The 25339-nt window shown below is 34.3% G+C and overlaps 1 protein-coding gene across 4 annotated transcripts in view; it reads right to left on the minus strand.

The window, feature by feature from the left end:
- Positions 1-1801: 1801 nt before the first annotated feature.
- The window catches only part of LOC143231936 (neuronal acetylcholine receptor subunit alpha-7-like), a 131476-nt gene continuing 107938 nt past the window's right edge, over positions 1802-25339 (minus strand). For 3 of the 4 annotated variants that reach the window (XM_076466814.1, XM_076466812.1, XM_076466813.1), the window contains 4 exons: positions 19781-19975; positions 17855-17941; positions 15613-15722; positions 1802-7941 (listed from right to left, as the gene is read on the minus strand). In XM_076466814.1, the coding sequence (XP_076322929.1) occupies positions 7486-7941; positions 15613-15722; positions 17855-17941; positions 19781-19975 (848 nt within the window). In that variant the 3' untranslated portion in view covers positions 1802-7485. The remainder of the gene's footprint in view (positions 7942-15612; positions 15723-17854; positions 17942-19780; positions 19976-25339) is intronic. The other variant, XM_076466815.1, reaches the window with a different exon arrangement.

The following is a 25339-nucleotide window of genomic DNA, read 5'->3' on the forward strand; positions in this document are numbered from 1 at the left end:
ACCTTTGCAAAGAAGGAAATACTAACACAATGTCAACACACGTATATATAAACTCGTACCAAGCTTGGAAGTGATAAAAACAACAACAACATAATTCTAAAGCGAGCATTTTTGGATGTAATGTTTCGTTGAATTTTCTAGAAAATCGATACTGGTTCCGCTTAAACCTTTAACTTATTTTACTGTTTGTTTAATATATTTTTTAGCATTCATTACGTTCAAGAGTGAGATTACTTACGAAACTCGGAAGAAAAGTGAAAACTCTCGCTGTGAACTTTTTCTGGTGTTTACGTATATACGTCACAAGTATGTCATGTCAGCCGGACTTCAACCAAATAAACCACCCATATTATGATTATAAACTTGTACTTACGAAAAGTAAAAGACGGGAACACTTATCTATATTGTTAATTTCCATGTTTTAAAATTTTAACCTCCACTCGTATTACGTACCTACAAGTCTGTAAAGTGCCGATTGCGATTTTGCGGCAACGGGACGTGAACCATGGATCCACAGCTTGTTCGTTACGCTATCCATTATGTAATTTTTTTTGTAATTAAGTACAAAGCTACACAATGGAATATATGTGCGCTGCCCACCACGGGTATCGAAACCTGGATTCTAGCGGTGTGAGCCCGTAGACATACCGCCCTAAGACCTGACAGTTTTTCTGTTTGAAATTTTTAGTAATATCTTTGAAATAAATGTATAGTTCTGTTGGTATCAGTTTACATCACATGTTCTTGCAGTTTGATTATCACGGTTTCACATACACGCAAAAAGCAACAATAAACGAACAACGGTGGTTTGCTGTAAAAATATGAAAAAGTGTGTTTCCTTACAGCAAAGCCACATCGAGCTATCTGCTGACCCCACCGAGGGGAATCGAACCGCTGATTGTAGCATTGTAAATCCGTAGACTTACCGCTGTACTAGCGGGGGGACATATGAAAAAGATACAAGTATGTTAATATAATATGGTTGGAATGAAAGAGAAATCTTCCATACTTTCTCGTCAAGGAAGTTTCATTCAAATCTGTTTTTTGTGAAGACTGAAAACGTTTCTTAATCGTAACGATTGCGCATGACAGTAAATGTATATAACATATTCGGGTCAGTCGGTCACTTCCAAAGTCGAATAACGAGCGTATGTACAGTTACGGACAAAAATAAATAAAAATAACCATGTCGTAAACGGTTGTCTTCGCTGATTACGTGGCGCATTAAGTAAAAAAGATGCTGTTACAGGAACCTCAACCATTCCGCTTTCCAAATTATCTAGATACTCGAGCATTGAAACACATTATAATAATAAGCTAATAAACAACAATGTATAAGAATAATCAAGTGATTGAATATTTGGGAAACATTTCGACAGAAAATTGCTTCGTCTTCTTGACGTAGCTGTCAATACATGTACTATGTCTTCTCCCCAAATCAGGGGCTCAAATCCCCTCTGTGTGCTGGGCAGATAACCCGATGTGGCTTTGCTATAACAAAACACACGCACTCCTTCCGAAATAAATCGCTTCGTTATACTTATAAATAAATCTTTGCCAACTTATTATTTTAAATTATCTTGTTATTTAAAAAATTCTACTATAGACAGTCTTTAAAAATGCCTTATATAAATTATGTAACTTTTGATACGCATCTCGAATAGCCCTGCTTTATTTAGTACGATTGTTCGAATTTCGCGCAAAACTACCCGAGGGCTATCTGCGCTAGCCGTCCCTAATTTAGCAGTGTAAGACTAGAGGGAAGGCAACTAGTCATCACCCCCCCCCACCACCACCGGCAACTCTTGGGCTACATTTTGTCAACGAATAGTGGGATTGACCGTCACATTATAACGCACCCATAGCTGAAAGGGCGAACATGTTTGGTGCGATAGGGATTCGAACCCGCGACCCTTAGCCTGAACCACCTGGCCATGCTAGTTACAATTACCTGACGTAACATACTTTAAAATATTCTGTTCCCAATCGCATTCAAGGTTCAACCGATAATTCTCCGTATGGAATCTTTGTACGGTAAATTATTCTGTTTATATGCACTTAAATATAGCCCTTAATTTCATAAAGATATATACATTTATTAGTTCCAGATAAAGATTTAAATGTTAATATTTATATATATATTTAACTGTGCAAATGAGAGAAACAACCACGCATATTTATAAACTAACTATGGGTTCACAAACCCTTAATATTCCTCTAACTTTATTAAGAAATAGTATTTCTAATGCTCCACTGTGGTATATAAATTTACCGTAGTGCACAATTTCATAACATTATATATACTTAACGTTAGTACATAATTTTGTACCATTATATATACTTAACGTTAGAGTATATTTTGACAACGTTATGTTTTCTTATTGACGCATAATTTTATAATGTTACGTTTACTTAACGTTTCGGCACAGTTTTATAACAAATTTTACACACTTACAGTAAATGTATAATGAATACCATTTCATACGCTTGGCCTAAGCGTATATCTTCTTACATTCACAAATATATTGTAACAATTATAACTCTCGTAAGCCGAATCATTTAGTTCACTCTACACACTGACGTACATTGTTTGTTTAGAATTAAGCACAAAGCTACACAATGGGCTATCTGTGCTCTGCCCATCACAGGCATCGGAACCCCGTTTCTAGCGGTTTGAGTCAGCAGACATACCACTGATGGGCCTGATGAAAATATATTCTTGGCAAAAAGCTCGGGATGCTCGAACCATTAATGTATTTTCTGTAAGCAGTCTTAACTGAAGTTTTGTCTTCGGTCAATTAGAACAAGTACTGCTCTTCATTAAGTTTTAAACATTAATTGAAAAGGCTCTCTCAAACCACAATAGGAAGTTTTAAAACTGACAAGACACATGCTGACCGTTGTTGGCCTTGTCCATATAATATTTTAAATCAGTGATTCATTACAAACATTTGAAGCCTGTATTTCAGTCAAACGAACCATAAATGTTAAAAAAACAAAAACTGACTGTGTTATTTTCGGCTCAAATGTAGAGGGTTTTAATCGCTGGCATATGCTTACATAATCAAGCTTTACGTGTTGTTTTTAAGATCAAAAGATGCCGCAGTTGAATTAGTTCAATCATGGTGGACATAGTTACGATAAAGTTCCTCCAGCAAGATTCTCAATGGCGTTTTGTTGTAGAACGTTGTGTAATCCAATGCTTTATTACTAAGACGCGCTTTTTAACTGTAATTAAGAGAGAAATGGAATCGTTGGTAAGACCTTTATAAAACCCATGTTTAATAATAAATACATTAAGTTTCAAATTGAATCTAACATTCACTAAATATGACAACTTGTATAGAATTCACACCTATATGGGAAAATTGAGCCTACGCCTTTCTTAATCATTAGATCCATGCAAAATGAATTAATTATAATTAATTATAATCAATTGTGATACAAACAAAAATGATTGAACTATCGTTGATTGTATAAAATAACTGTTTTATCAAGTTCTTTCGATTTCTATTCACAAGACTGTAATGACTCATTTTCTTCTCTTCAGAAGCCATTTGACAAGTTTTTTTTTTCGTTGTACATAATAGAAACAATATTTTAATTTCGGAAGGCCTTCTATCAGTAATGAAGGTGAAAATTTCATACCATAGATTGGTTTAAATGACGCAGAAGGAAGAACAGTCGGGGAGGTGAATACAAACAGTCAAATTATGCTAAAACACTCTAGTTACACAAAGAAAGAAGTTTAAAAACCTACGATATCAAATTGATAAATTTAAAAGAAACCACACAAGCGCAATAGACTAGAATATCACGTAAGAATAATATCGTAGCTTTATTAAGATTCTTAAATATATCTTTAATCAAGATACTGCGGGAAATTACATTTCTTATTTCTAGCTATGGTGCCATATCTAGAAGATCTTAGTATTTTCGCGCCTAGCTGTAAGAGATATGAAAATAAAACAGATTTAGGACTAGACTAAACTCCCTAAACCGGAGAAACCTTATGAGGTATTATTGGAATTACGACCGAAAATACCGCTTATAGTGATTGTACCCAACACTGATGAAACAATGAACTATAATCATTATAAATAATGGCTTAGTAACACTACACTAAGTTAGCTATATTTATTTTTGTGTTATTTGTAGCCCTAATCCATGTAGGTAGATTGCTTTGTACATAAGCTAATACTATATATTTAAGATCTTTCGGTTTTTTTTCCACCCCATACACAAAAGATATGAAACCACCATTCGTTATTGTTCTTCCGAAAACTATAACCAGGAACCATAATGCTTAACTAACACATGGTTATTGTCTTAACTTCCTACCTCAAAGCTAGATACATCTTACCTAGTTGTTCTTACCTCCACAAAACTTTACACAGGAAGTTTTGTCATAGGCTATATTTTCGGCCAAATGAAATGTTTTCTTTTAGACAAAAGAAACCGTATTACTGATATGTTGTTGTGCTTAAACTAGCCAAAATCTATACTTAGGAAGCTTTTTACTGTTCTTACCATTAGGCAAAAAAGCTGTACACAAGATGTCTTTCTGTTCTTAACTCACGAAATTCTATAAACGATATTTTTTTATATCATTATAAAGGTATGCTTTCTTTTATACTTTGCTAATTTTGCACCCTCGTTTTCTTTATTGACTTGTGGATGACAAAATCTTGTCGAAATGTCTTACATTTGTAATAAAGGTTTTTCATTACACAGTAAAGCCATCTTCAAACTTTTATTAAATCCAGTCACAAAACTGTATACCACGTATTTTCATGTTCTTAACTATAGCCACAAAACTGTATAATACTATGTGTTTTCATGTTCTTAACACTAGCTACAAAACTGTGGCCACTATGTTTATGTTTTCGTGTTCTTAACCCTAGCCATAATTTTGTGGCTAGGGTTAAGAACACGAAAATAAACATATTTGATACAGTTTTGTGTTCTTAACCCTAGCCATAAAACTGTGTTAAATATGTTTAAGGTTTCCTGTTCTTAACCCTAGCCACAAAACCGTATCCAATACATTTATGTTTTCGTATTTTTAACCCTAACAGTAAAATTGTCTAGGAATCTTTATCATTCTTTTTTACACTCACGGACCGGAGCTTCCTGTTTTTAGTTGTAATCTTTAAACATATTTTGTTGTTTTTATCCGAACTTCATGAAATTATATACTCAGGAATTCTTATTTTTATTCTCAGTTATAAAAGATATACCCAGAGGGCGTGCTGTTCTGACCCTATCCTCCGAGTTATAACTGTGAAGTTTTGTTTCTTAACCATTAGAGATGAAAACATGGTTACTGTTTGGACGTCTAATCGCATGTATTTTGGAATCTTTACTTATATAACTATTTCTTACGTTATAATTATTATATTCACTTCGTTTTGCTGTTGTTACAAAAATCTACTCAAAGGGCACCACGGAATGAAAAATGTCTAAGTATGTACCTAGTTTAATCGGCGAGAAGATAATGTAGTGCAGATGCAAAACAATTATTTAAATATTATTTTAAAAATACAAAAGATGTGATAGTTAATATGTATCTCATGTCTTAACCCACAACTGGGTAATCTACCCAACTTTTGGGAAGAAGAATTTACTGTTTAGAAAATCTCAAAATATAGATTAATAAAACCGACGCAGATGGAAAACAAAACACTCGGGAAGGTGAGTGTTTACAGCGAGGAGGGCAGACAATGATAGTTAATGTTTTAAGATCCATTGTGGACAACGTCGTTAAGAGTATTGTTTCTGAAGCTCAAACTCTCGTCGGATTTTTATTTTATTTTTCAAATTCAACTAATCTTCAAAGGGTTAAATATTCTTAGAAGCAACATAAGAAATAAAAAAAAAAAACAACCAAAAGATTTCATGAAAATTATCTTTCGTGTTGCAATATAATATAAAACGTCAGTTATCGTACTGCCATATTTTCATATAATACGAACCCATTAAAAACTATAATATTCTTGTTGGCTATGCTTTATGTGTAGTTATTCTTGTTTTTTCTAATAAAATGTATTACAGTTTATCAGACACGTGGATGAACTATCAATGTTGTTTCTGTTCTCTTTAATTCTGTCGGTTATTCTTAACGTTCTCCGAATATTTTCCCATCATTAATCTGATTACTGAATGTCCAGTATGCTGTTTTTTTTTTTATCACAACTTTAAACCAGTCAATAGTTGGGCGTGTTAAAAGTATCACCAGGACTGTAACAGACTGGTTACTATAATCATAGTGACTGTTAGCAAAACAAAACTCGGGTGTTTACGTCAAAATTCCGATACATTTAGCCTGAGATTAGTCTTAAGAAGAATGCAGAATCAACTGAAATTAAAGACGATTCGAGAAAATTAGCTTTTTTTCTTTCCTAACATGATATTATTATGTTCCAAATATCGATTTTAATTTGCAAGAAAGAATATTTGAGGTTAACCCTATTTTGTTCGTAGAGCATTTGCACAAGAAAAGGAGAGAAACAAGCGCATGCGCAAAAAAAAGATGAAAGTATATGGTCTATCTGAGTAACACGACATTTATGTACAATATTAGTTACACAGACACGAAAAGATTGAATAGGGTGGTTGAAATGATTATAGAGTTTTGATCGTTTGACGAAGCTAATCCCAAATCTTGTATAGAAAACAGAAATTATATATAAACATATGGATGAATTTTCAAGCTTGAAGATTAAGGTTCTAATGAATTACATTTTGTTTTTTCTTTTACTGTTTGTTTTACTGAAAGTATTTCACATTTATAAAGCAGACGATATTGTAAACACGAGAACAAAGTAAAACATTTCTAAATTAATTAAAAAGGTTGTTAATATTTAGAACACGTTCTTGGATTTAAACATTTTTAAATATTGTACCATTTCTTTCATAAAAAGATATTTGATCTCTGACTGAGTGTAATGTTTGCATTACAGAGCGATAGCTTGCTTAAGACAGCTAGATAAACAAACTAAATTAATTATCATGAGGTGTCATCATTACCGAATCAAGAAACATTTGGTACATTTTCAAAGTATTGTCCTACTCTAATCTTATAGTTTGTAGATAATAACTATTAACATTGAGAGTTTAAAATGTATTATAATATGGAATTACTTATTGGCTCTTACCCCTAAATACGAGATTATCACAACAGCAGTGAACGCGAACTCCGCTGTAGAGCACGGATGAATTATTATGCGCATGCTCGTTCTAGCTAGTGAAACTTCTATCATCTTGAGCTAAATAATAGTTTTACGTAATTAAAGATATACTATAGGAATTAATATTACCGTAAAATATCCTGACTTGACCTAATTTATATAAGCTTTAAGACTGTTGTTCTAGCGTTATCAAAGTTTAGGTATATTTTTCACATATCTTACCATAAGAGCCAAGTAGTTCAAATAGCTGTAGATATTGTAGCATCAATTTCATTGTATAACGAATTCACCTGTATTAAGCCACAAGATGAGGTGCTTGTAAAAGGCAGACACAAGTTGATATAATTGTGAATACAGAGAACAATATCAAACACATACGGTCCACAACCATCGCCGCAAATTTCCACTCGGCAATGATGTCATTAGCTTCATCGTCTTCCTTCATTCGATTCGTTATAAACCGCAGTTCCTTCAAAATCAAGTTAAGTTCTCGTTGTGCACCAATGCAGGAGTGTACTGTCGGTGTATCTTCATTGGATGACACGTGTAGATATCCGCTGGTGCTATTTTGACGTCTGAAGTCGTCGTCGATGTCTAGAACATTCGCGAGTAGGCTTCGCGAACACCTCTCGTTGAGCTCAAGTTCCTTCATTCTGTTACTTATATGACTTTTCTTTCCTTCTTCCTCGTACTTACCGTAACGTCTCATTCTAAGGATCTTTGGTAGCCACACGAGAAACAAAGCCTTGATCTGTAGAATCATTTATAATAGAACATTAGTGTTAGCTTACTGAAATAAGGAAAAATTATGATTAATTGAGCTGAAATAAATCTTTGTTGATATATCATAAGCGTTAGACGAACTAATATGAGGTGAATTGTTGCTATTATTAATAAAGACTTAGCCTCAGTAGAGCTGAAATAAATCATTGTTGATATACCATAAGCGTTAGACGAACTAATATAAGGTGAATTGTTACTGTTATTAATAGAGACTTAGCCTCAGTAGAGCTGAAATAAATCATTGTTGATATACCATAGACGAACTAATATAAGGTGAATTGTTACTGTTATTAATAGAGACTTAGCCTCAGTAGAGCTGAAATAAATCATTGTTGATATACCATAAGCGTTAAACGAACTAATATAAGGTGAATTGTTACTGTTATTAATAGAGACTTAGCCTCAGTAGAGCTGAAATAAATCATTGTTGATATACCATAAGCGTTAGACGAACTAATATAAGGTGAATTGTTACTGTTATTAATAGAGACTTAGCCTCAGTAGAGCTGAAATAAATCATTCTTGATATACCATAAGCGTTAGACGAACTAATATCAGGTGAATTGTTACTGTTATTAATAGAGACTTAGCCTCAGTAGAGCTGCAATAAATCATTGTTAATATACCATAAGCGTTAGACGAACTAATATAAGGTGAATTGTTACTGTTATTAATAGAGACTTAGCCTCAGTAGAACTGAAATAAATCATTGTTGATATACCATAAGCGTTAGACGAACTAATATGAGGTGAATTGTTACTGTTATTAATAGAGACTTAGCCTCAGTAGAGCTGAAATAAATCATTGTTAATATACCATAAGCGTTAGACGAACTAATATGAGGTGAATTGTTACTGTTATTAATAGAGACTTAACCTCAGTAGAACTGAAATAAGGATTAAATAATCAAAGCTAATAGTTTACGTTTTTTTGCTGCTAAACAACTTGTACAAATGTTCATAACACTAACAGGATCGAGTAAAATAAAACTGTACGCGCAAGAATATCGGAGATGACAAAATATTTAAGCGTTGAAGATAACGAAAATTTTCCATTAGTAACATAAAAGTCCTTTCAGTAGTTTAAGTGTTAACGTTTAAATCTGAAATGGTCTTCCCTTATTTGGTCTCAGTCAGTGTCATTATTAAACATTGAGCTTATGTAAAAGCATAATGAACTCGAGAGAAACCTCTAGTTTCCGAGCGTAGACAGTTCACAATGTGTGTACTTTATACATGCTGAGGTGTATGGTAGAGGGAAAAATGAGAATATTAGATTAACGCACTTTCATAGTCAGACACACCCACAACTTGTATTTTATTAATGCAGTTCCATAGTCAGGCAGAGCTACAGCTCGTATTTGGTTATGTAGTTTCGAAATTATGCAGTTATGCTTTCAGATAGTCAATACTCGTATTTGATTAATGTAGCCCCATACTCAAACATTCGTATTTTACTAATGCAGTTTTACAATCAGTGTCACAGCTTGTATTTGATTAACACCGTTATGAATTATGTAGTCCCATACTCAGATGGATTCATAGTTTGTATCTTATGATTCATTTATTAATCACTGACACTTGTTAAGGTGTGTGTGTGTGTGTGTGTGTGTTTTTCTTTTAACAAAGCCACATCGGGCTATCTGCGGAGCCCACAGAGGGGAATCGAACGCCTGATTTTAGCGTTGTAAATCCGCAGACTTACCGCTGTACTAGCGGGAGGCCGCTCGTTAAGGAATAATTTCAACACTAGACGATCACTAACGTGGTCTCGTGCGATTCCTTTAATAAACGTATAAGTGTAAAAAGTAGTTTGATCTTAATAATCAAGAGAACGCGGTGAATGCTAGCTTATATTTTCTCTTGGATTACCGTTTTATACACATTGTATGTATTGTGTTTTTTTGGCTGTTTCATTCTGCTTTTATAACTTTTCTTTTTCTAATGGAAACGTCGACAACAAGAGAAAATAAAGGGAACAAAAACAAACAAACAAACAACAGCATAAAAACCAGCAAGAACTGAGGAAGCTTCTTTGAAACCCTGAAGACATGATCTATTTTTGAAGACGTTATGTCTGACAGCTTTTCAATTTTTACGTTGAACGTGAGTGGAAGACAGCGTTACTCTGAGAACGTTCTTGAGTCATCCATCTTCACAAATGTCTTTTAAGTAGGTAAACGCAGTAAATGTAATTTTTAATAAGATGGTGATAAAAGTTTCAGCTACCGTGTTTCTCCGATAATAAGACCTACCCATAAAATAAGACCCAGTGTGATTTTTGGGGATAGTTTTAATATAAGCCCTACCCTTAAAATAAGCCCTAGTTAAGAGTGGCAGGAAGAGGAAAGAAATAAAAAAAATTAATCTATTAATTAGTTTAATAGTTAGTTAATTAGTTTGTTTAAGTATTAATCAGTTAGTTTAATAGTTTAATAATAGTTTATTTTAAATGATTAGTTTAATAGTTTTACTTTGTAACTTCATTTTTTTAATATATCAAAATAAGACATCCCCCGAAAATAAGCCCTGGTGTCATATTTTGGAGTGAAAATTAATATAAGCCCTGTCTTATTTTTGGAGAAACACGGTAGATACGTATTATCAAACAACGTGAAAGAGTCCTATTAATTAATAAATATTTTAACCCATGACATATTATTACATTTTGTAGCTTGAAATAGATGGCTAAATAAACGGTCGATTCTTTAAGTAATGCTAAAACTTGAACTGATCGAAAAAAACGTAATTGAGGTTTTCTATATACACGTATATAATGAGAAGGCTCGATACGCTACTAAAATTCCGTTTTCTTTTAGTATTATATATATGTATATATACGGCTGTAATCACCTTAAGTTTTGTTCATTCAGCTAAGTAACTATTATCTATCAATATCAGGTGATAAAGTTTGCTTATCGCCTTTAATGGCCTGTTTAATAACCTTAACTCCAATAGAAAGAACTACTCCATAGTAAACGGTGAATGTTAAATGAAAATGTGGGCTTGAGTACACGCGTTTGTTCCTAATTTGTAAACCTAATTATAGGTCACATATGAAACTTCCAAAAGTGGATTAAACCCAAAAGACGGCGTATATCTACCACCTTTTGAGGACAGGCTGTACTTTCCAAACCTGTAGTTGACACTATTGTTTTAGTTTCATGTATTCTAAATGCATGTTTGTTTTACTTTGACCGAGTTACCTCAAACTCTATACACTGGTAGAAAAGTGTGCGTGTGTGAGAGAACGTCTTTCAGTTTTATTGCACATAAGTGTGCGTGTGAAGAGTGTGTATATATATCACTTTTAATGCACATTATGAAGAATACTTTGATGAAGGTGTTCACAGCTTCTTTGTATGAATAATCCCAATAGAATCAGCAACAGTAATACATGGATTTATTTTTACACGTGTATACGTATATTAATGGGTGTGGGTGGGTGTGGCTCATTCACTAAGGTTTGCTTGGACTACACATCTGAGAACTCAAGATTGGCGGCTTCGAACCGTAACACTATACTACACGAGTTGTACCAAAATCCCGTTACAAGAGTAGTACGAGACATGGCGGTTGGTGCTTTGAAGAGACACAATTCATCAGCTTATAAGTTTAAAATTAAGAACAGCCATGTCCAGTCTTTTGATTAGTTTTTTTGTATTAATGCTGTAACAAAATGAACGTGTATAAGAATAAAGTTCAAAATTGTTTTATTACAGTAGTATTCAATATTTGGTATGTTTGTTAAAAAATACTCTCAGAAGACTCACTATGTAATAGTGATATCATATGGAAAGTTAGTATTACTGAAGTAAAATAACTGTAATTCGTGAAATAAAGTGGGCAGGTGATTAGGGTATTCGAATCATAATATGAGGGTCGCGAGCTCGAATCCCCGTCACACCAAAACATGTTTGCCCTTTCAGCTGTAGGGGAATGTTATAATGTAACGGTCAATCCTACTATTCATTGGTAAAAGAGTAGCCCAAGAGTTGGCGGTGGATGGTGGTGACTAGCTGCCTTTCGTCTAGTCTTTACACTGCTAAATTAGGGACGGATAGCGCAGATAGCTCTCGTGTAGCTTTGCGCGAAATCCAAGAAAAGGAAACAAACAATTCATGAACGGAATCTTAGATCGTGAAATAACAGAATTATTCATCATTCTTTATTTAAGGAAGTAACTCTAACAATCACACGTTCGACTTGGGTATTTCACAGCGAATATATAGAAACCTTTATTTCTACATTAAATACACACAAATCTTAATAAGGACGCAAACCATAGGCTAAATGAGGAATGAGCGATATTAAAAATAAGATTAATTCAGATGCTGAAAGATGACCTTTGTCTCAATGATTTTCTTCCGGAAATACTCCAATCTGAATGGTTTGATGACAACCTACAGCTTGAGTACTTGGAGTTTCCTTCCATTATTGTAGTTTAGGCAAAATAAAGAAAAAGCTCCAGCTCCATTTTGACCCCTGTGGCGCGTGTAAAAAACCCATAAAAACAAACCCAAATTCCTGCGATCCGTGTCCAATGCAGTATTGCTACAACACGAATATAAATCAGGTGACTTCTTAACTCTGTAACAATTACAACTTTTAGTCTCCAAAGATTAATGTCTCATACAGCAGTGTAGAAACAAAATAATCTGTATCTTCTGGGACACAGTGTCGACTAAGCTTTGTGGTTCCATAATCACGAATTATTCGATTAATAATGGTATCTCCCCCGAGTTCTAGGGCTCAATAACTATTTTTCTTCATTGTTCTTTATTCCTCGTTGCCTGCACTTGCATTTCCGATACAAGCTTCTCATCTCCAATGTTATCAAGCCTAATGGGTCTCTCTTCTCTTCTCGCTCATTTTCCTTTGATCTTATCCATCAGAACCTCCGCCAACGTTCCCTCATGTCTAATTATGTGCCCAAAGTAACACATCTTCCGGTTACTACATATATTCACCAGTTTGTATTTACACAATCTAAGATTTCACATTTGTTTGTGTTTCTTTTAATGTAGCTGATGCTTATTATACGTCTGTAACACTACCTTTCATATGTTTCCAACTGTCTTTTTATTTCAGCAAGCAGGGTCAGTTCATGTTGGCTACAACTAACATGTGACATTATATGGACAAAACAAAGACGCTCTAACGTTTTACTTTTGTAACGCTGTGAAAATATACTTCAGTTATCATGGATCAAGGACCTCTGTACATTGTAACATCAGCAACAACCTTGCATTTTGTGGTCTCTTGCTGTAACAATATTACAGAACCCACATTCTAAGCTTTGTGTCTCTATTTCCTTTGAAGTATTAAAATAACAAAATTAAAGGCATTTTGACTGTAATGTTATAACAACAAAGTTATAGGTCCTGTGTCACCGTAAATGCATGTTATATTTATATAAAAATTATATCCTCTGTAAAACCTGTAATACTATGATAAAAATTACAGGCTCTCTGGTTCTGCGGTCCCCCATTGGTACAGCGGTAAGTCCACGGATTTACAATGCTAAAATCAGGGGTTCGATTCCTTTCGGTGGACACAGCAGATAGCCCGATGTGGCTTTGCTATAAGAAATAAACACATACACACCCTGAGTCTGTGATATCACCAATACTAAGACACATATTATCATTCTGTATATCTATCATGAAGTTGAAGAGAAATATGTTTAAATCTGAAATAACTGGGATTTCGTGGTCCGAGTCTGTTTGTTTGATGACGTTGTTGACAATAATACGTGAGATCGCTGAATGTGGAAGCTAAGATTTCCTTCTTTCAGTCCTGAATATTTTGTAATGATATCGCTTATGCAAACACACTTGGTCATTTCATGGTAGCTTTCTAGGACACAACAAAAATGGTCCGAAATTTCTCAGTCCACATACATTATGATTGATTTGGTTTGTTTTGAATTTCGCTCAAAACTACACGAGGGCTATTTGCACTAGCCGTCCCTAGTTTACCAATATAAGACTAGATGGAAGGCATCTAGTCATCACCATCCACCGCCAACTCTTGGGCTAATCTTTTACCGATGAAGAGTGGGAATGACCGTCACATTATAACGGCCCCACAGTTTAAAGGGCGAGCATGTTTGGCGTGACGGGATTTAAATCTGTAACATTCAAATTGCGAATGGAGCGTCCTACCCACCTGGCCATGTCGGGTCCATACATTATGCAACAGAGCAGTGAATGCTGAATTTGGTTATTTCGATCAGAAGCAAGCTTTTTACAGACAGCTTGCAAATCACCCAGAAAATATAAACAAATATCACATGATTAAGAACACACCATTAACTCAGAAATATTATACATTATGATGCGAAAACAAACCAGATGGTGCAGTGATATTTAACCGTGTAAGAGATGAAATTTGGCATGTAATGATCTACTGCATTGCAAAGAAAACGGATTTCATAAAAAAACACATCACTATGGCGAAATGATAAATATATATATATATATATTTGGAACAAGAAATATGTTGCCAAGCAATTAGATTTTTATATATAAAATGCACCTTTCATGAAGCCAAAAATTGAAACAAAGCAAACGAAACACAAATTATAAAACCAAACATAAGTGCCACTGTCCTCAAATATGAGCATTGTTGCAAGAGTTGGAGGCAGTCCTTTATTTTAGCAAATCTTTACTGTAAGCTCAACCATAAACCAACGTGTGCAACGCAATGTGTGCCTATGTGGGGTGTGGCAGTAGGATATTGTATTTTTTTCGCAATATACATGTTCACAGGGGGTCAAACCTTCTCCTCATGGTACAGCGGTATGTCTGTAGACTTATCCTGATAGAAACCGGGTTTCGATATCCGTGGTAGGCAGAGCACAGATAGTTCTTTGTGCTTGTCTACAAAATAAACAATGATCACATGGAAATTTATAAAACATCTTTTATTATTTCTATTATGAACTGACTCTCTGGATGCTATGTAATCTTGTGTGTGCTGTGAACGTCTCGCCAACACACCTGAACCAAACCCTGGTTTTTGGTAGAGCTGCTTTGAAGGCATTTTATTCGAAATGATCTATACAGAGGATAGTGAACATTGTTGATAAGAAGTGAGCTAAGTTTTTGTTAGTAGTTCGTGCTAAGAAACGTGTGTTTGTATAAAATGTAATGTAATGTCACAGAAATTGTCAGCTAGGTGCACTATTTGAAAGTTCGACCAGTTTCAAGCTGCAGTATTCACCACTAGGTGTCAGATACATAGGATATATTTGACTTAAGCGAAAATTCACACAATAGGCTATTTGCTCTTTGCCTATTATGGGCTATCTAAATCCCTGATTTTAGCCTCGTAAATTCAGAAACTAAACAACGAATTAGGAAAAGATTCCAATAAAGCAACTAAAGGAGGGTGTATACACAATAGGGGTATGCATGATATAAGAAAGTACGTTATTTACAACACAACAGTATTCAAACGATGATATCATTATGTCATATACATCCGAATGGGTAAGTAACGGATTACATTAGTATTCTGTAAATCACATTATTTGTCTTTTATCACATTATTGAACTTTCTTCGCTCAGAAAACAAATTTTTTTCTTAATTGAATTTCTGGTAGGTTTATTCATAAAAGAACTAGAAATACTTACATAATCAGGCATCTCGTGCGTATCCTGACTTCTGTGATGGTAGTTTAGAACAACAACTGTCATGACCACAGAAAACGCAACCATGATCATGATGCAAGCAAAGTAGGTTCCTGCAGGTGAACGTAAAGAAAATTCTGGTGGGTTAAACTACTGAATTATAGGTGGTGATAAAAAAGAATCTGGTGGGTTATAACAACTGAATTATACTTACAAGGGGTATCAAAGGAGACCCTGGTGGATTAAAACAAGTGAATTATACTTAGAAGTGGTATTAAAGAAGCCCCTGGTGGGTTAAAACTACTTACAATACTTTGCAAAAGTCTTCACCCTATTGTATTTCTTGTAGAAGACATAAATGGCCAAAAATATTTATTATATTAATCTCAGATCAGTTTCTAAAGATTAAAAAAAAAAAAAAGGCCTAATGTTGCCCAATTTAGTGATAGAACACAAAAATATTAAAACACATGTTGTAAAAGTCTTTATCCTCTTAGCTTTTACCATCATGAATTTAATGTTACGTCACTACTCTCCTAAAGTAAATAGAATTGGCTGTGCATAAATCTGTCACATACTGTAGTATGTGACAGAGCCATGTGAAAAATACTTTTGGTCATAGAGAGCCATCAGTATTGATTTAAGTAGAGTATTTTGAAAGTTAAAGTTTGGTTTGCTGTTACGTATTGAGAATAAAGAGAAAAAGAACCCTACAGGTCTAAGACAGATGACTGTTTGGAAGCACAATGCTAAAGAAAGCTATAAATCAATTTAAGTGTATCTTAAGAGCATATTGTGAAGAAATGGAAAGTGTGTCAGATTACCTCAACCTTGCCAACATCAGGCCGCCCTGAGGAAGTCTGCGCTTCAACAAGAAGAAAAATAATCAGAGAAGCAACTGTGAAGCCAACAGTGACACTAAAGAAGCCGCAGAAGCAGTAACCGAAGATGCTTTATACGCTTCTGCAATATTACGTACCTTACATAAAAAAAGGCTTGTATGGTAAAATAAACCACCAATGACGAGTGGATCACGAGTGGATTATGTCTGTAAACATTTCAATAGCCCCAAAACAATGTGACAGAGAGTTCTGTGGTCAAATATGACCACAACAGAACATTTGGGGTTCAATGACAAGCGGTATGTATAGTGGAAACCCGACATTGCTCATGACCTGGCAAATAAAGTCCCAACTACCAAGCATGGTGGTGGGTCTATAATGTTGTGGGAATGGTTTTCTACAGTGGACACTGGAGAACTTGTATGCACACAATGGATCATGATAGTGGAAGCAAACTTTAATAAATCAACTGAAAAACTAAAACTCGGTTGAAGTTTTATATTTCAACAAGGCAATGGTCACAACCACAGATCAAACACAACCAAAATGGTTTAAGAGAAATAGAATTAAAATTCTTAACTGGCTAAGCCAAAACCCAGACCTAAATCTACTTGAAAATTGTTGTGCACCGAAGACATTTTTTTAACTTACAATAACTGGATGACATCTGCTAACTGGAGTGGCCAAAAGTATCTCCAGGAAGCTGGTGGAGGGGAGCATGTTAGGGAGTGAATAGTTTGTAACATGTGCTTTTCAAGATGTTTCACGTTTTATCACTAAACGTAGTAACAACACACGTTTTCTTTTATTCTTTGTAATCATTAGAAACTGGTATGTTTGTTTTTGTTTTTGAATTTCGAGCAAACCTACTCGAGGGCTCTCTGTGCTAGCCGTCCCTAATTTAGCAGTGTAAAACTAGAGGGAAGGCAGCTAGTATTCACCACCCACCACCAACTCTTGGGCTACTCTTTTATTAACGAATAGTGGGATTGGCCGTCACATTACAACGCTTCCACGGCTGAAAAGGCGAGCATGTTTGGTGTGACGGGGATTCGAAAACGCGAACCTCGGATTACGAGTCGAGTGCCTTAATCACCTGGCCAATGTGGGCAATTAACTGGTATGAGATAAATATAATAAATATTTTTGGCCTTTTGAATTATTTATTTTACGTAAAACAATTAAACTGATTACCAGTACAAGGGGCACTTGAAAGGCACTGTAATTATATGTATAAACCCATAGTAGGGCGTAAAAAAAAACATGATAATGTCTCTTTTGAAAAGGTAAGTTTCGTAATTTTTATTTTATAAAGATTACATAATTCCACATTTACTTTTAGATTATTTGTTTTCAATCTAAACACAGTAGTGAAACCCAAAGACATATCGAAACACACATACCGATAATAGACACAGCATCAGAAGTTGGTGGCATAGTTTCAGCCAGTTGAAGGAGAAAGACCATAAGAGAGAGAAGAATTGTCACACCTGTAATAAATTCAGTAATAAGAAAAAAACCGATAAATGTAAGAAGTTGCTAAGCACATTTCTAACAAAGATACTAATAAAAACAAACCGATAAATGTAAGAAGTTGCTAAGCACATTTCTAACAAAGTCAGTAATAAGAAGAAACCGATAAATGTAAGAAGTTGCTAAGCAAATTTCTAACAAAGTCAGTAATAAAAACAAACCGATAAATGTAAGATGTTGCTAAGCACATTTCTAACAAAGTCAGTAATAAAAACAAACCGATAAATGAAAGAAGTTGCTAAGCACATTTCTAACAAAGTCAGTAATAAAAACAAACCGATAAATGTAAGAAGTTGGTAACCATATTTCTAACAAAGTCAGTAATAAAAACAAACCGATAAATGTAAGAAGTTGCTAAGCACATTTCTAACAAAGTCAGTAATAAAAAGAAACCGATAACTGTAAGAAGTTTCTGGGCAATGTGTAACAAAGTCATTGATGAGGACAAACCTGTAGTCATTAGTTGATGACAGGTGATATTTAACAAAATCTGTGGTGAAAATAAACTGATAACTACAACTTGTTTTTTTTGTTCATAATGCACAAAATATTGATATCACCTCTAATAAATTTAAGAACTAATATAATTATTTAGATATATATTCATAAGCATAAGAAATAGTGATGTTAAAAATGAAATGCCAAGAAAACACAATAATCTTTTTAATTTTCAAATGTAGCGAGATGGTAAGCTATGAAACAATACAGACGAAGGACAACTAAAGTATTTAAATGGATGTTGTCATGAAACCTTAACTGCAATATTTCATTAGTATTGGTAGAGTTGGTTTGTTTTGAATTTCGCGCAAAGCTAATCGAGGGCTATCTGTGCTAGCCGTCCTTGATTTAGCAGTGTAAGATTAGAGAGAAGATAGCTAGTCATCACCACCCACCGACAACTCTTGGGCTACTCTTTTACCAACAAATAGTGGAATTGACCGTCACATTATATCGTTCCCACGTCTGAAAGGGCGAGCATGTTTTGGTGTGACGGGGATTCGAACCTGCGACCCTCAGATTGCGAATGAAGCGCCCTAACCACCTGGCCATGCCGGGCCTGATATTTTTTATATAATTTTAGACATATACAAATTCACGCGTGTACTGAGCGTTCAATTTCATTAACTGAGATTGCAAAAATTGCAAAAGGTGACAATGTAAATTTGTGTTTACAGCATTTTTACATGTATATATATATACATAATTTCAGCTGGTCTATTTTACCTATTTGGTATAGAAATTAATTACAGAAAATCACTATTAATCTGTGCTTCACACTTGTATTATTTGTGAAATTTAATTTTACAATCATATAAATTAGAAAAATTTCGAATCGAGATAATTTTTATATTATGTATATATAAGAAACTACTGCAGTTATCTGTAAGCCTTAACATGTTTTCAATAGTTTTGTTTATATCTAACAACACGTTTACAGATACTGGAGAATGCTATGATTGATATGTTTCAGTGGATATTATACAAGACAAGTGAACATGTGTCGAATACGAAACATTGTGAAAAAGAGTCGATTTTGTTGAGACATTTTGAACTTATTTATAAAGAAGAAATCTTTGAAAAAGTTACTGTTTTTGTATGCAACAAACGCAGGATATTACATGCCGTGCAATCATTGTTTCATAACGGTTTTTATTTTTAGGAGATTTAATGAAACCAGCAAATATCTTTCGATTTGCATTCCAGCGAAACGTTTCGAAAACAAATTTTAATTCCTAAAAATGAACGTGAAACGTATTTTAAGAGTTTTTTTTTTCTTTTCGCGTAACAAAACGTACCTAGAGTGAGTTTTTCTCCAGAATCAGGGGGCAAAGTGAACCCTAGAAGAGCCATTGATGATATGAGAACGCAGGGAATGATTAGGTTGAACCCGTAATAAAGAGTTCGACGACGAATGTGGATGAGAAACGTGATATCAACATACGGCTCAGGACAGCAGGCGTAATATATGACATTCCTTTTACCACGTACGCCTGAAAGTGATAAAAAAAACATGAAAAGGGAACTAATTACCCACTCTCACATACTCACACACACATATATTGTTAAAAACGAGTTTGAAACTATCGTAAAAAATGAGATGACTACAGTGAAAAAAACGTAGAAAGAGATCTGGAGTGATATATTAATATACTAATAAATACGGCTCAAATAAAAAATATATTAATACATAAATAAAAAAAGGGATAAAAGTGGACCACGCAGTCGACGTGGACTGAACAAAAGGGAACTGCGACAGCTGTATACAGAATAATGTGTCCTCACTACAATAGTAGAGATGTCTGGCAGATCTATTCTTTGTTGAGTTCTCTTTAAAAACTCACAGTAATTATGCGCCTTTGACTTAAGTAAGAAATAGTTTCGAAGAAAGTTTTTGTGTTTCGAAAGGAATGTTAGAAAGGTTTCATACAACACTCACGACGAAAACAAAATAAGAGCAACTGTTAAAAGTTAAGTGAGAATTGAAAGTCTTAACGAAATCACCATGTTTCGAATGTTCGCTTAAAGATCTACAACGGATACGTGCGCTAGCTGTCCCTAATTTTAAAACCGATAAACTAGGAGAAAGGGTGTGCTTGTGTGTTTTTTCTATCTCTGCTGAGCCTACCGAGGGGTGTGTGTATGTTTTCTTATAGCAAAGCTACATCGGGCTATCTGCTGAGTCCACCGAGAGGAACTGAACCCCTGATTTTAGCATTGTAAAACCGTAGTCTTACCATTGTACCAGCGAGGGACAGGAGAAAGGGAGTTATTCACTGACAGCCATCGACAGCTCTTGAGTCATTCTAATCGACGAGTATAATTCGATGGTCTCTCCTATAACGCACCTACGGCCCAAAGTGCGGAGTGCGATATTGTGGCAAAAAAAAAGCAAAAGTGAGAATTCCCATATGCACACATTCCAAGAAAAAATAAGAAAATAAATCGAAATGAAAAAATATGAACATAATCTTCAACATTTTTTTTTAATGTAATGGAATATTCATAAAACAAAACGTAAGATTCTGATGCAATATATAGCTCGTGGTAGAATGTCCGGCAGGGGTAATTAATTAACATTTTGTAATTTGTGATCAAACGAATTACACCAACGATAAAAAAATACAAATTTCTGTCATTTAAAGTTACTGGAATCTTAACTTTTAATTTTGTATCATAATTTATAAATAGTTTGTTGAGGTACTTCCTTATTGTCTTTAACTGCTAGCCCCCCCCTAGTACAGCGGTAAGTCTACGGATTTACAACGCTAAAATCAGGTGTTCGATTTCCCTCATGGATTCAGCAGATAACCCGATGTGGCTTTGCTATAAGAGAAAAAAACACACACACACTTTAACTGCTTCTCCATTAATACCTAATACAACAAACCGCTTCTTTATATCAACTAACAATAGATAGTTAAGATTACATAATAAGAAATAAGTCTTATGATTAAAGCATTGTTTCAAACAATGCTGTTTGCATGTTCATTTTACAGTATTGAAAACACTTAAAGAAATGTTTGCGTTTTTCATAAATTACTGAGGTAATACAAAATGGGTATATTACGATATTACTGTAACCTAATATTGTATAAAATTAAATACAAATGTATTCTATGTGCACTCATGTGGTTTGTTTTGAATTTCACGCAATGCTACACAAGGGCTACCCGCCCTAGTCGTCCCTAATTTTGCAGTGTAAGACTAGAGGTAAGGCAGCTAGTCATCATCACCCGCCGCCAATTCTTGGGCTACTTTTTTATCAACGAATAGTGGGACTGACCGTCACATATAACGCCCCCATGGCTGAAAGGGTGAGCATGTTTGGTGTGACAAGGATTCGAACCGGCGATCCTCGGATTACGAGTCGAGTGCCTTAACCACCTTACTACAAGTAAAGAAATAATATTTTCAATACCTTAAAATTAGAAATTACGACTTTAATAAGTCTATACACTAGGGATACCGCATTATGTAAAAACACACACTACAATTATGATAAAGCCAATGGATTTCCAGTAATATGACATGATTTTTATCAGCATTAAAAAAACAACAACAAGGGATTTCTAGTAATATGACACGAGCTTATTAGCGTTAAAAACAATGGATTTCCAGAACATGACATGACTTTATTAACATTACAAAAAACAAACGTTTTTTCCAATAATTTGCTAAGTTTAAAAATCTCACAATTTTATCAAAATAAAAGTCGCAAACAATAACTAGCCTTGTAGTTATCTATTGATTATTTACGTAATTAAAGCCTTATTTTCATTACTGTCAGATAATTCATTGACTATTTCTAATATCGAAACTTTGCCTGTCGTTAGTGCAAGAGAATATTTTGGCCATAATAAAAGAACACAATACAGTGCGTAGAAATCAGTGAAAAACCGCAGAAAACGAACAAACTACCGGAAGTCTGATATCAGAGTTTGTCGTTGTCTTCTGATGTCAGACTTCTGACATTTAGTTCTGTATACTATTTTATTCTCACTAATATAATGATTACTTATATTATCTAAACTAGTGTTGGGAAACCAATAACCCCACTGTTCACAAAGTAACTCGCGGCTATGGTTGGCTTCATTATTGTGCACCCATGAGGGCACAGTCTTTGCTAAGTTCACATTTCTCGGCTATGTGAGAAGAACAAAGCTTTAAAGAAAGAGTCATGACAACAGAGAATATTACGATAAATTTTAGGGAACAATATTCAAGGTAGTCAAACAATTAATTTTGTTTATCGCATGTAAATAAAGACCCATTTTAATAAGAATTATATGAATATCATTACCCCCCAAAAAATTATAATTGACCTACAATTAAAAGAGATTGCTGAACACTGATCTAATTTGCTCTGTTTAAAATATGACGATTTAATCAGAATAAAAATCACATAATAACTAGCGTTTTAGTTATATATTACTTGCTTATATAATTAAGTCATTATTTGACATTACTGTAAGATAATTTATTTACTACTTATATTATCGAAACTTTATCTCTCATTATTACAAGTGAACCTGTTGAGTGTTAATGTTATCGAAACGTTTCTTGTCATTATTACAAGTGAACCTGTTGAGTGTTAACGTTATCGAAACGTTTCTTGTCATTATTACAAGTGAACCTGTTGAGTGTTAATGTTATCGAAACGTTTCTTGTCATTATTACAAGTGAACCTGTTGAGTGTTGATGTTATCGAAACGTTTCTTGTCATTATTACAAGTGAACCTGTTGAGTGTTAATGTTATCGAAACGTTTCTTGTCATTATTACAAGTGAACCTGTTGAGTGTTGATGTTATCGAAACGTTTCTTGTCATTATTACAAGTGAACCTGTTGAGTGTTAACGTTATCGAAACGTTTCTTGTCATTATTACAAGTGAACCTGTTGAGTGTTGATGTTATCGAAACGTTTCTTGTCATTGTTACAAGTGAACCTGTCGAGTGTTAACGTTATCGAAACGTTCTTGTCATTATTACAAGTGAGCCTGTTGAGTGTTGATGTTATCGAAACGTTTCTTGTCATTGTTACAAGTGAACCTGTCGAGTGTTAACGTTATCGAAACGTTTCTTGTCATTATTACAAGTGAACCTGTTGAATGTTAATGTTATCGAAACTTTATCTGTCATTATTACCAGTGAACTTATTTAGTGTTGATATTATCGAAGTCTTGTGAGCCGAATGACATTTACAACTGCTAATTAAAATAACCTTCACCAGTTTTCCTTTTTCTGACCAGCCATGGTAAATGATTTTTGAAGAATGACTAATTTTTGATATTTACAAAAAGTAGCCTAGGTACTTCGCAATTCACGTTAAAGATAAGTCTCAGTTTACACGTAGATTTCTTACGTGGCAATAAATAATTTACTTGTTTTTTTCAGCAGTCCACTTCAAAACGATTACAGCTACTTAATATGTCAAAGCTCTTAAGCAGATTGTGTACCTCAAGATGAGGAATAGAGATTTCATAATCACTAATTAGCTGTAAATCTTTTGATAGTAAAACTTGTGTCTAAATTTTAGTTACTGATAATACCTTTAAATTATTTTATTATATTTATATGTGTTTTCAATCTAAACACATTCATTGATTATTTTATTAAATTATGGTTGTAATATATTTTGCTTTTGCTCAATTTTTGAACGTTTCACATTACTGGTCAATTTTAAAAACGGAACGATTTATTCACAGGTTATGATTTTATCGAAAGAAGGAGAGAAACGAATCACGTTTTCGTGCAGCCAGCTTCATGTTCGATCCTTATTTTTCTATAAGAATATGTTCAATATGTTACCAATTTTGTCTTAGTTACAAACAAAATATCACAAGGGAATTTTCTTGTTTTCACAGTTGCTTTAAATAGGCAATCTACTGCACATGTTAATGGCATATTTATAACTTGATTTGGTGCAATTTGGGAAAGCTCAAAGTCATGTGAGCTGATGGTTCTGACAGGAGATTTACTCACAGTAGTTGAGCAGTTTCCGACAAAAGGACGCTTCAAGATTAAGTGACACAGTCTGGTAATTCAATATATATCTAGGAAAATTTTGAAATGTGAATTTGTGCAGAAAAACAATGTTATTGTCAAAACTTACGAAAGAAACATATTGAATGCCTAATAGTTTACGTTTTTTTCAGAGCTTGTTTATATGTCAAATTACATGAACTTTATGAATATGTTTTTGGTTGGTTTTGAATTTCACGCAAAGCTACTCGAGGGCTATCTGCTCTAGTTGTTGTTAACTTAGCAACGTAAGACCAGAGGGAAGGCAGCTAGTCATCACCACCCACCGCCAACTATTGGACTATTCTTTTACCAACGAATAGTGGAATTGATCGTAACTTTATAACACCCCCACGGATGAGAGGGAGAGCATGCTTGGTGTGAAGAGGATTCGAACCTGCGACCCTCAGATTTCAAGTCGAGTGATTTAACCATCTGGCCATGCCGGGCCCTTTACGTATGTGAATAGCTTTTAAAAAAACACGCATTGGAATTTGCAGTCGAGAACAAAATATGTGCAGTTTATTTAGGGAACACACTTTTTACGTATTATAGCCCCCCGCTATTAGAGCGGTATGTCTATGTATTTACAACGCTAAGATCAGGGGCTTGATTCCCCTCGGTGGTCTCAGCAGATAACCCGATGTGGCTTTGCTATAAGAAAACACACAAACGTATTACAGACTCTAATTATATTAAGCACGCTTTTAAATATCCATTTAAAGCCTCGGAGCCTTACAAGTACAACTGAAATTGTCATATCACACACAGAAATGTACATGTGAAGAACATGAAACAAATGGATCTGAAGAAAACTGTTACCTGGCTTTAAAC

The sequence above is a fragment of the Tachypleus tridentatus genome, chromosome 11 (assembly GCF_004210375.1).
Source record: "Tachypleus tridentatus isolate NWPU-2018 chromosome 11, ASM421037v1, whole genome shotgun sequence".
NCBI lineage: Eukaryota > Metazoa > Arthropoda > Merostomata > Xiphosura > Limulidae > Tachypleus > Tachypleus tridentatus.